Source organism: Cherax quadricarinatus, chromosome 22, assembly GCF_038502225.1.
Source record: "Cherax quadricarinatus isolate ZL_2023a chromosome 22, ASM3850222v1, whole genome shotgun sequence".
Taxonomy (NCBI): Eukaryota; Metazoa; Arthropoda; class Malacostraca; order Decapoda; family Parastacidae; genus Cherax; species Cherax quadricarinatus.
The window spans coordinates 8,632,084-8,644,710 of record NC_091313.1 but is presented as its reverse complement, the minus strand read 5'-3'; the positions used below and the strand labels follow the sequence as shown (position 1 = coordinate 8,644,710).

The window sequence follows — 12,627 nt, the reverse complement described above, 5'->3', positions numbered from 1 at the left end:
CTACACATACATGTACAAGCATATATATACACACCCCTCTGGGTATTCTTCTATTTTCTTTCTAGTTCTTGTTCTTGTTTATTTCCTCTTGTCACCATGGGGAAGTGGAACAGAATTCTTCCTCCGTAAGCCATGCGTGTTGAAAGAGGCGACTAAAATGCCAGGAGCAAGGGGCTAGTAACCCCTTCTTCCGTATAAATTACTAAATTTAAAAGAGAAACTTTCGTTTTTCTTTTTGGGCCACCCTGACTTGGTGGGATATGGCCGGTGTGTTGAAAGAAAGAAAGAATATCTTTATTTACTACTCGTATATGTACAAGGTATACAGGCCTAACTGACATCAGTGACATACTACTGTATAGAAAGCTGCTTGTTATGCAGAGTATTTCAAGAAAATTAGGTCAGTGCCCCAGGATAACACCCACACTAGTCGGCTAACACCCAGGTACCCATTTACTGATGGGTAAACATAGACAACAGGTGTAAAGAAACACGCGTAATGTTTCTACCCTAGCTGGGAATCAAATATTTACCAAAAATCATATATGGCTAACCCAAGCCAGGTTCTAAAAATAAGCCATGTTGACTTTTTTTTTAGGTTATCCTAGGTTCTCTACACATAAGCTGCTATGTGTGATAATCTATAGAGAGAAAATAACTTTTTTGTTTCAGGTTTATGGTGCAGTATGAGTGTATATGACAGTTAGCCATGTGCAACACTCTGTTTTCTCTAATATAAGCCCCCAAGACAGAAGTAGGAGAATGGTATTTGTATACCATATCCACTTCATCCCTCCGTCAAACTGCTCGGTATTATGCCAAATATTATTCATTCTGGGGTATTTAACATGTTTTATGTTATTTATATTGTTTCTTATGTCATATTAGATCGATTGTGATAGGCAAATAAGCTGTAATGTTGATATTAGCGTAATAATAAAGCATATTCTCCTGCTTCATGAGACTGAGCTCATGGCAACTGACAGTAGCTTCAAAGCCACCTTATCTTTAATGGATAATGTACTGTGTAGGTGCTTTACATAATGAGAAGCATTTCTTTTATTCATTGAAACCATGGCTAGGGCTAAAAGTAAGCAGGTTAAAAGAATAAATGGAGAAAAAGAAATTGGAATGACTTATGCAGCAAGTAGCGCCACCAAACAGTACCAGCAGGTTGGTGTGGCGACCCTGGAAATTTGAAATTATGCTAGCCAAAATTAGTGCCGAATAACTGAAGGAACCGAATAACTGATTGCCGGATTTGTGATGGCGGACCTGCTGTGCTTGTACATGCATGTGTAGTGTGACCTAAGTGTATGTAGAAGTAGCAAGACATACCTGAAATCTTGCATGTTTATGAGACAGAAAAAAGACACCCACAATCCTCCCACCATGTAAAACAATTACAGGTTTTCATTTTGCACTCGCTTGGCAGGACGGTAGTACCTCCCTGGGTGGTTGCTGTCTACAAAGCTATTAACTAGGACATTATATATACAGGTACCATCCAACTTACGACCGAGTTTGGTTCCAACCAACCGGTCGTAGGTCGAAATGGATGTAAGTTGAGTTGAACCTTACTATTGAATATCAACATCACATTTTTGTAATGACTTTATTTTATTGTCTTATTTTGGTATTTCATTTTTACTTTACTTTTTATGCTGTTGGTACTGTATTTTATACTGTAAGGTTTAGGATAAACACTGTGTACAACACAAACAGTTGTTTATTTCCCAGAAATTTGGTATACAAAACACGGTCGTAAGTCGAATGGTCGTATGTCGAGCAGGTCGTAAGTCGGATGGTAGGTGTACATATATATATGTGTGTGTGTGTGTGTGTGCATGTGCGTATGTATGTACCCTTCTGTTTTTGGTTGCAGGGGTCGAGTCACAGCTCCTGGCCCTGCCTCTTTGCTGGTCGCTACTAGGTCCGCTCTCCTGATTCCATGAGCTTCATCTTACCTCTTTTTAATGTTATATATGGATTGTGCCTCCACTATATCACTCTCCAGATTGTTTCACTTCCTGAGAATTCTATAACAGGAAGGAATGCTTCCTAACATCCATGTGACTCATCTGAGTTTTCAACTTCCAATTGTGACCCTTAGTTGCTGTGTCCCATCTCTGAAACATTCTGTCCCTATTCATCTTGTCAATTCCTCTCAGTATTTTTTATGTCATTATCATGTCTTCCTATCCCTCCTGTCCTCTAGTGTTGTCAAGTTGGTTTCCCTTAACCTCTCCTCATAAGACATACCCCTTAGCTCTAGGACTAGTCTTGTTGCACACAAACCATACCATGAGTGGGGTTTGATCCCACGGTCAGAGAGTCTCAAAACTCCAGACCGTCACGTTAGAGACTCTCTGACCGCGGGATCAAACCCCACCCGTGGTATGGTTTGTTTGCAATCGTGTCATTACGATTTCCTGAGTCTTGTTGCACACCTTTGCACTTTCTCCAATTTCTTGATGTGTTTGACCACGTGTGGATTCCATACTGGTGCTCCATACTCCAATATGGACCTAACATACATGGTCTACAAAGTCTTGAGTGACTCTTTACTCAGGTGGCAAAATTCTGTTTTTAGATTTGCCAGGCACCCATATGCTGCAGCAGTTATTTGGTTGATGTGTGCCTCAGGAGATGTGCTCAGTATGATACTCATCCTAAGATCCTTTTCCTTGAGTGGGGTTTTCAGCCTTTATCCCCCTAGCTTGTACCCTGGCTGTGGTCTTCTTTGACCCTCCCTAATCTTCTTGACTTTGCACTTGGTGGGATTAAATTCAGGAGCCAGTTCTGGACAAGATCCCTTAGTAGTCTCACCTGATCTTCATCCTTTTGAATTCTCCGCATTAGCTTCACAACTTCTGCAAACAGCGACACCTCAGAATCTATTCCTTCTGCCATGTCTTTCACATACTATACCAGAAACAGCACTGGTGCTAGGACTGACCCTTGAGGAACCCTGCTCGTCACAGGTGCCCACTCTGACACCTCATCATGTACCATCACTCGTTTCCTTCCTGTCAGGTATTCTCTGATCCATTGCAGTGCCTTTCCTGTTATTCCTGCCTGTGCATGCATGCATGGAGGTATTACTGTCCTGCCAGATCATTGTGAAATGGAACCTGTAATTGTTTTACACAGTGGTAAGATTGCTGGTGTCTTTTCTTTCTGTCTCATAAACACACAAAATAGCAGGTGCATCTTACTACTTCTACTTACACTTAGTTCATACTACACATTTGTGTACATGTATGTGTATACATACCCATCTGTATTTTCTTTTATTTTCTTAATATTTCTTGTTCTTATATTATGTATTTCCTTTCATCTCCATGGTAAAGTGGAGAAGAAACCTTCTTCCATAAGCCATGTGTGTTGTCAAAGGTGGCTAAAATGCCGGGAGCTAGTCATGCGTTAGTTATAAATTGTTTTTGCCATAGCATTGTGACTTTTATTCTTCTGGTTTGATTCCTGTATTATTTTTACAACTTTTTCATTCCCCAGCCTGATGTTCTGGAGCTGTTGGTTCAGAATGGTGCCAACCTTCATGCTCGGACTAAGAACCAAGAGACTCCCTATGGTAAGTTTGTTAAGCTTTTTTTGGGGGGTCTTCACTTCCATATAGAGCACTGTGTACTCAGTGCAAACATAAAAGTTTCTTAAATAAGACATTGATAAGTTAGGGATGGAAAGATGGTAATGTATCTATAGAGTAAGACACATCAGTTTTATCAGCAAATTACATTGAACACAACTAAAATTTGTGTAGAATAAAGAAAATATTGTCAGCACAAACATCTTTTTCAAACTACTGTCCATGGAGCTGCCACTCAAACATTAGTTATCAGAAAGTTTTGTTGTCACTTTACTGAGATATCAATGAATGCAAGTGTAAATGAAAACAATTAGTATTTTTGTGAAGAAAAACTATTGTGGAATTCTAGATTAAGTGAAACTGAGCAATTACTGTGTATCATTCACAGTTGGTCATCACACCAGAATGATCAGAGGTCACAATGTAAGGTTTACTCTCCTGTAAGGCTATCACCACAGTTGGCACATAAGATACCAGGAATCTCCATGCTACATCAAATTAATTCAAATTGCAAGTGATAATAAATAATAATATAATTAATTGAATAGGTGGTAGGTTACTGATTGCTGTTAAGAGTTTTTATGAGGATTGTGAGGCTCAGGTGAGGGTATGTAGGAGAGAGGGAGATTACTTTCTAGTGAAAGCAGGTCTTAGACAGGGATGCATTATGTCACCTTGGTTGTTTAACATATTTATAGATTGGGTTGTAGAGGAAGTGAATGCTTGGGTGTTGGGGAGAGGTCAGATGTGGAATTAAAAATATTAAGAATCTAATACTAAATTGGAGTGGCCACAGTTACACTGTGCGTTTGGGAAAATCTGAAGAGAAGTTGCAAAGGTTAGTGGACGAATTTGGGAGGGTGTGTAAAAGAAGGAAGTTGAAAATGAACATAGATAAGAATAAGGTGATAAGGATAACAAATGAGTTAGGTAATGAAAGATTTTATATCAGATTGGAGGGTTGGAGAAAGTGAATGTGTTCAGACGTTTGGGGAATAGACCTGTCTGTGGATGGGTATATGAAAGACGAGGTGAACCATAGAATTGATGAAGGGGAAAAGGTGGGTGGTGCATTGTGGTATCTGTGGATACAAAGAACATTATTCATGGAGGCAAAGAGGGAAATGTATGAGAGTAGAGTGGTACCAGCACTCTTATATGGGTGTGAAGTTTTGGTTGTTAATGTTGCAGCAAAGAGAAGGTTGGAGGCACTGGAGATGTCGTGTCTGAGGGCAATATTTTTTTTTTTTAACAAGTCTGCCGTCTCCCACTGAAGCAGGGTGACCCAAAAAGAAAATACTTTCATCATTCAACACATTCATCTCACTCATACATAATCACTGTCTTTGCAGAGGCACCCAGATGCAACAGTTTATAAGCATGTATAAAGATATAACATATCCCTCCAAACTGCCAATATCCCAAACCCCTCCTTTAAAGTGCAGGCATTGTACTTTCCATTTCCAGTACTCAAGTCCTGCTATATAAAAATAACTGGTTTCCCTGAATCCCTTCACTAAATATCACCCTGCTCACACTCCAACAGCTCGTCAGGTTCCAAAAACCATTTGTTCATGCACTCCTATCTAACACGCTCATGCATGCTTGCTGGAAGTCCAAGCCCCTCACACACAAAACCTCCTCTACCTCCTCCCTCCAACCTTGTCGAGGACGACCCTTACCCGGCCTTCCTTCCCCTGCAGGTTTATACACTCTCCAAGTCATTCTGCTTTGATCCATTCTCTTTAAATGACCAATGTGTAGTGTAAATATTATGCAGAGAATTCATAGCTTGGAGACTAGGAGGAGGTGTGGAGTTACAAAAATTATTATCCAGAGGGCTGAGGAGGGATTGTTGAGGTGGTTTGGTCATTTTGAGAGGATGGAATAATATACGATGATTTGGAGGGTGTATAAATCTGTACTGGAGGGAAGGTGAGGTAGAGGTCATCCTAGAATAGGAAAGAGGGAGGGAGGGAGGGGGTGAAGGAGGTTTTGTGTGCAAGGGGCTTGAACATCCAGCAGGCATATGTGAGCATGTTAGGCATGAGTGGAGGCAAGCTGCTGGAGTGTGAGCAAACTATTAACTTAACTGTTAGACTGTCACTGTATAAAGTAGACATAAAGCATTAATTTCAGGATGGTAACCCTCGCAGTATGTGAGAGTTCACTGTATGTATCTACTACATCTATTGGGTGATAGTCTACATAAGAAAGTGTGGCATTTTAACTAATAACAATATGTAGAATACAGTACATCCCAAATGTTTGAGCAATATGAATAATATAAATAAGCAGAATTTTCCTATGATTGGGACTGGGGGGTTGTACTTAACATTTGTAAAAAGTAAATAAATTATACCATGATGTACAGATACACTGTCAATAACAGCAATCATGAATAGTCTGTGGGAATAGTGAGAGAATTGAGGTACCACAAAAGGTGTATAATGTTGTGAGATAAACTCTCATTTAATGTTGATGAAACCTTCTATGTATATTATGTTTGGGAGCAGAGCAAGTAATGCCCAGCTAAACATTATGATTAACAATACAGTGGAACCCTGGATTTTGCACGTACCAAATATCGGACTTTGCAGATTTCAGACACTTTTTTGTGCAAAATTTGGCTTCAAATTTTGGACCTTGTCCCGGGAATCACACATATCAGGCATGTCCACCTGCCAGGATGCCGCTTCACTCTGGCTCTGTCACTGGTTGAGTGAGCATTCATCTGAAACATTTCACAATTTTTGTGCTTGTTTATTGATTGTGACTGCGAAATAAGCCACCGTGGGCCCAAAGAAAGCTCTTAGTGCCAGCCCTTTGGTAAAGGGCTGAGAGAGAGGGGAGAATATGTCTTCTTCAGTGATTCTACATGTATGATACTAAAGCAGCAGGATCTGATAAAGGCTATAGCGCCAGCCAGCGATAAAGTGTAGCATTAACAGTGTAGCAAGTAAGTTAAGCGATTAAGCTATAGAAAAAGGACGACACAAAACTCCTTAAATGTTGTTGGAGGTATATAGGGCCACTGACAACATATACCATCCTGCGTATCTTCCACCACCCTCAACCAGTGCCAGCATCTCCTCCAAGGTAAGCGTAAATATTTCTTATTTATAAATTACACGAACATTGTTTCAATGTGAATAGTGGTGGTGGCCTCTGCTGCTGCCACCATTTACCTGGAGACCTGGAGAGATCTCCAGCTTATGCTGTCAGTGGCCCTGATAAACCCAGCACCACCACCACACAGAAACATGATACATACTCTAGAAGTATATATCATGTTTCTATGTTATTAATATTATTCATTATGTCATATTAGATAAATAAGCCGTAGAGTTGATATTAGCGTGTCATATTTACATATTTAGTCCTGTCTCCAAACAAACTCTCATCCCAACAAGAGTCTCCAATAAAGGTATGTTTTCATTATTATTATTAACACATCGGCTGTTTCCCACCAAGGCAGGGTGGCCCAAAAAAGAAAAACTTTCATCATCATTCACTCCATCACTGTCTTGCCAGAGGCATGCCTACACTACAGTTATAATACTGCAACATTAACCCTTTGACTGTCGCGGTCGTATATGTACGTCATAGGAGATACCGTGTTTGACGTATCTATACGCATAAATTCTAGCAGTATCTATACGCATAAATTCTAGCGGCTTCAAATCAAGCAGGAGAAAGCTGGTAGGCCCACATGTGAGAGAATGGGTCTCCATGGTCAGTGTGCACCATATAAAAAAAATCGGGGAGCCAGTGGTGCATTGTGGGAATACCATTTCAGTCGTCCTTTTTCAGCATGTCTAGCGGTAAGAAATATGTGACTTCCCTGCAAATCTGGGACTCTTCTCTTCCCAAGTGATGCTCTAACACAGATGGAAGTGTCAATGAAAATCAATTTCATGATTTCGAGGAGTTTGAGACCAAAAGCAATGGAGGAGGAGGAGGAAGAGGAGGAGGAAGAAGAGGAGGAAGAAGAGGAGGAGGAAGAAGAGGAGGAGGAAGGAAGGAGGAAGAGGAAGGAAGGAGGGAGGAGGAGGAAGGAGGGAGGAGGAGGAAGGAGGGAGGAGGAGGAAGGAGGGAGGAGGAAGAAGGAGGGAGGAGGAAGGAGGGAGGAGGAACAAGGGAGGAGGTGGGAGGGAGGAGGAGGAAGGAGGGAGGGAGGAAGAAGGAGGGAGGAGGAGGAAGGAGGGAGGGAGGAGGAGGAAGGTGGAAGGTGGAAGGAGGAGGAAGAAGAAGAAGAAGAATAAGAAGAATAAGAATAAGAATAATAATAATACCTAATAATAATAATATGTAATAATATGGTCCCTTGAGGCATGAAAACAGTTCACCCCATGACAGTGACAAGATAAGGGGAGATAACATCTGATAAGAGCTGACCTTTGATGAGCGTAAACGAGGGTGGAGGGAGGGGGGCAGCTGTCCATCTGTCAAGAGCCAGGAGGAGAAGGAGAAGGAGGAGGAGAAGGAGAAGAAGGAGGAGAAGGAGAAGAAGGAGGAGAAGGAGGAGGAGAAGGAGGAGGAGGAGAAGGAGGAGGAGGAGAAGGAGGAGGAGGAGAAGGAGGAGGAGGAGGAGGAGGAGGAGGAGGAGGAGGAGGAGAAGGAGGAGGAGGAGGAGAAGGAGGAGGAGGAGAAGGAGGAGGAGGAGGAGGAGGAGAAGGAGGAGAAGAAGGAGAAGGAGGAGAAGGAGGAGGAGAAGGAGGAGGAGAAGGAGGAGGAGGAGAAGGAGGAGGAGGAGGAGGAGGAGGAGGAGAGAAGGAGGAGGAGGAGGAGGAGGAGGAGGAGGAGGAGGAGGAGGAGGAGGAGGAGAAGGAGGAGGAGGAGGAGAAGGAGGAGGAGGAGGAGAAGGAGGAGGAGGAGGAGAAGGAGGAGGAGGAGGAGGAGGAGGAGGAGGAGGAGGAGGAGGAGGAGGAGGAGGAGGAGGAGGAGAAGGAGGAGGAGAAGGAGGAGGAGGAGGAGGAGGAGGAGGAGGAGGAGGAGGAGGAGGAGGAGGAGGAGGAGAAGGAGGAGGAGGAGGAGGAGGAGTCGGAGGAGGAGGAGGAGGAGGAGGAGGAGGAGGAGGAGGAGGAGGAGGAGGAGGAGGAGGAGGAGGAGGAGGAGGAGGAGAAGGAGGAGGAGAGAAGGAGGAGGAGAGGAGGAGGAGAGAGGAGGAGGAGAAGAAGGAGGAGGAGGAGAAGAAGAAGAAGAAGGAGAAGGAGAAGGAGAAGGAGAAGGAGAAGGAGAAGAAGGAGAAGGAGAAGGAGAAGGAGGAGAAGGAGAAGGAGGAGAAGAAGATGACGACGAACAAACATTTGTCTGTCTGCCAAACTCCCTGTCTATCCGTCTAGCTCTTTCTCAGAGAGAGCCACAAGACTGTCATCATCACGTTTACTCACATCTTCAAGCAGAGTATAGCACTTTGTCTGGATTTTTTGGGTTATCCTAGGTAATTTACACTATGTATAGTTGTATTTATGTGTACCTGTGAGACAGAGATAGACAGAGAGAGAGAAAGAGAGACAGATTGAAAGAGATAGAATGAGGGAGAAAGATAATTAGATAGAATGGAGGGGGAAGCAGCATCCGACCCCATTGTTTTGACAGGCGGTAGGGGGAGTGACTAATGAGACAATATGTCATTTTGACAGCTGCCGACTCCTGACTCAAAACAATTATAAGCCACACACTCGCACACAAGACAAGCTTGCTGAAGGGTGATAATAGCAGTTTTATGAAAGTATCTAGTGACTATATATGTGTATATATATTATAGAAACCAGAAGCAAGAAGGGAAGGCAGGAATGAAGGAAGGACTAGATGAAAGGAAGGAAAAAAGTAATGAAGGACAGATGAAGGAATGTAGGAAGAGAGGTGGAATGCCCTCCAGGTAGCCTCCAGGTAGGAAAGGAATGAAGGAAATTAGGAAGGATTGATGACTCACGACCATTTACCTAGGATAACTACATAACACAACTGCCTGCTAATACTTTGAAGAAAGCTGCTCAGATGAGGTGTTTTGTCTTTGCACATAAAAAAAAAATTCAACAAAAATGCACACACACTGATTTTGTGTGTGAGAGTGTAAAACACCACTGTGTATGACACCATGTTTTATGTGTGAGAGTGTAAAACACCACTGTGTATGACACCATGTTTTATGTGTGAGGAGTGTAAAACACCACTGTGTATGACACCATGTTTTATGTGTGAGGAGTGTAAAACACCACTGTGTATGACACCATGTTTTATGTGTAAGAGTGTAAAACACCACTGTGTATGACACCATGTTTTATGTGTAAGAGTGTAAAACACCACTGTGTATGACACCATGTTTTATGTTTGAGGAGTGTAAAACACCACTGTGTATGACACCATGTTTTATGTGTGAGGAGTGTAAAACACCACTGTGTATGACACCATGTTTCACAGAGTTCCACAAGCTGCAGAACTTCTAGGAGTATGTTCAGTGACTGTATATTGGTATATATATTATAGAGCAATAGTAATAAACAATTTTTTGTATTGTTTGTTTTTGTAAACAAGTTTTGTAAACAATATATTGATAATTATGTTTGTGTGCTTATTGTGTTGTATACAACGAGTGTATATATGTACATTGCACCTTACTTTGGTCTCACAGACCACATAAGTTATGTGAAAAAATGAAATAGTGAAAAGAACAACAAACCTTCAAATACAAGTAAACTAAAGTTTACCGGGTGAGCGGCAGTCGCCGCTGTTGCCATACGCGGCTCATTTTCTGCAAACTTCATGCCTCTATATCTCGGTAAGTACTGATGGGAAAATTTTTTTTTGGGGACTAAAACAATCAGAAAAATAATCTTAACATTTTCATAAGAAAAAATAATTTTTTTTTTTTTTCGAATATTTTGCGACACCAGGAGACACTTCAGGATTGGGCCCTTCGACAGTCAAAGGGTTAACACCCCTCCTTCAGAGTGCAGACACTGTACTTCCCATCTCCAGGACTCAAGTCCAGCCTGCCAATTTCCCTGAATCCCTTCATAAATGTTACCTTGTTTACACTCCAACAGCATGTAAAAGTCCTAAAAACCATTTGTCTCCATTCGCTTCTGTCTAACATGCTCATGCACGCTTGCTGGAAGTCCAAGCACCTCTCACAGAAAACCTCCTTTACCCCCTCCCTCCAACCTTTCCTAGGCCGACCCCTACCCCGCCTTCCCTCCACTACAGATTTGTATCCTCTCGAAGTCATTCTATTTCGTTCCAGCCTCTCTACATGTCCAAACCATTTCAATAGCCCCTCCTCTGCTCTCTGGATAATAGTTTTGGTAATCCCACACCTCCTCCTAATTTCCAAGCTACGGATTCTCTGCATTATATTCATACCATACATTACCCTCAGACATGACATCTCCACTGCCTCCAGCCTTCCCCTTATTGCAACATTCACAACCCATGCCTCAAACCCATACAAGAGCGTTGGTATAACTATACTCTCATACATTCCCCTCTTTGCTTTCATGGATAAAGTTCTTTGTCTCCACAGACTCCTCAGTGCACCACTCGCCTTTGTCCCCTCGTCGATTCTGCGATTCGCCTCATCCTTCATAGACCCATCTGCTGACACATCCACTCCCAAATATCTGAACACATTCACCTCCTCCATACTCTCTCCATCCAATCTGATATCCAATCTTCCGTTACCTAATTTTTTTTGTTATCCTCATCACCTTACTCTTTCTTATATTCACTTTTAACTTTCTTCTTTTACATACCCTACGAAACTCGTCAACCAACCTCTGCAACTTCTCTTCAGAATCTCCCAAAAGTACAGTGTCATCAGCAAAGAGCAACTGTGACAACTCCCACTTTGTGTTAGATTCTTTATCTTTTAACCCCACACCTCTTGCCAACACCCGAGCATTCACTTCTCTTACTACTCCATCTATAAACATGTTGAACAACCATGGTGACATCACACATCCCTGTCTAAGGCCTACTTTTACTGGGAAATAATATCCCTCTTGCCTACATACTCTAACATGAGCCTCACTATCCTTGTAATAACTTTTCACTGCCTTCAATAACCTACCTCCTATTCCATGTATTTGTAACATCTGCCACATTGCCCCCCTATCCACCCTATCATAGGCCTTTTCCCAATCCATAAATGCCACAAAAACCTCTTTACCCTTATCCAAATACTGTTTACCTATGTGTTTCACTGCAAACACTTAGTCTATACACACCCTATCTTTCCTAAAGCCTCCTTGTTCATCTGCTATCCTGCTCTCCATCTTAGTCATAATTCTATCAAAAATAACTCTACCATACACTTTACCAGGTATACTCGATAGACTTTTTTTTTTTCAACAAGTCGGCCATCTCCCACCGTCTTTGTCCCAGGGAAAGTCACGCGTGGTTGAGCTCCGTCAAAATTGCGGTTCCTTGCTAGCCCCAGAGGGGCAGAGCGTGGAAAATAGTCATGTGAAACCATAAAGTGCATATACTTGGTTAAACAAACATGAAAGAAACATCAGCGACCACAGAGGGAAAAATTGTGGATTATAGTGCCAAGTGGAGAGTGCCTGGCCTAGAATACGGTGGAAATAGGCCTAACTAGCAAATTACTGCCAGGTGTCGACAAAGTGAAAAATAACCAAATAGATATTGAACTATTGTATAAATAAATAATATAGCGAGTGATAAGGCTATGTATGTGCAGTGATATAGTGAACTAAATTGGTAAGAGTAATATAAATTAATCCTCAGTATAGAGTAGTGCCAGGCCTCAGCATCATGGCTGTTACTGGAGGGTGCCATACAGGAAATGTGTTTAGCAGTGAGTGTAGATCAGTGAGGGGAAATAAGAAAGACCAGGGATTAACATAACTTCAAAGAAGAGAAAAGCTAAGAAGTGAAAAAAGATTATTGTTAAAACTGCAGGGGAATATAAGATATAATTATTAGTAAAAGTGTAGGAGTGCAGGTTGTGAACTAGGCCTACGGCGTTTCCACGCAGTGGTCGTGTTGTTGTA

At 42.0% G+C, this 12,627-nt stretch overlaps 1 protein-coding gene across 5 annotated transcripts in view; it reads left to right on the top strand.

Annotated features, from left to right (window-relative positions):
- LOC128689610 (protein phosphatase 1 regulatory subunit 16A) overlaps window positions 1–12,627 on the top strand; it is a 232,031-nt gene that overhangs the window by 97,578 nt on the left and 121,826 nt on the right. For all 5 annotated transcript variants that reach the window (XM_070087483.1, XM_070087481.1, XM_070087482.1 and 2 more), the window contains exon 6: window positions 3,517–3,592. In XM_070087483.1, coding sequence (XP_069943584.1) covers window positions 3,517–3,592 — 76 coding nt within the window. The remainder of the gene's footprint in view (window positions 1–3,516; window positions 3,593–12,627) is intronic.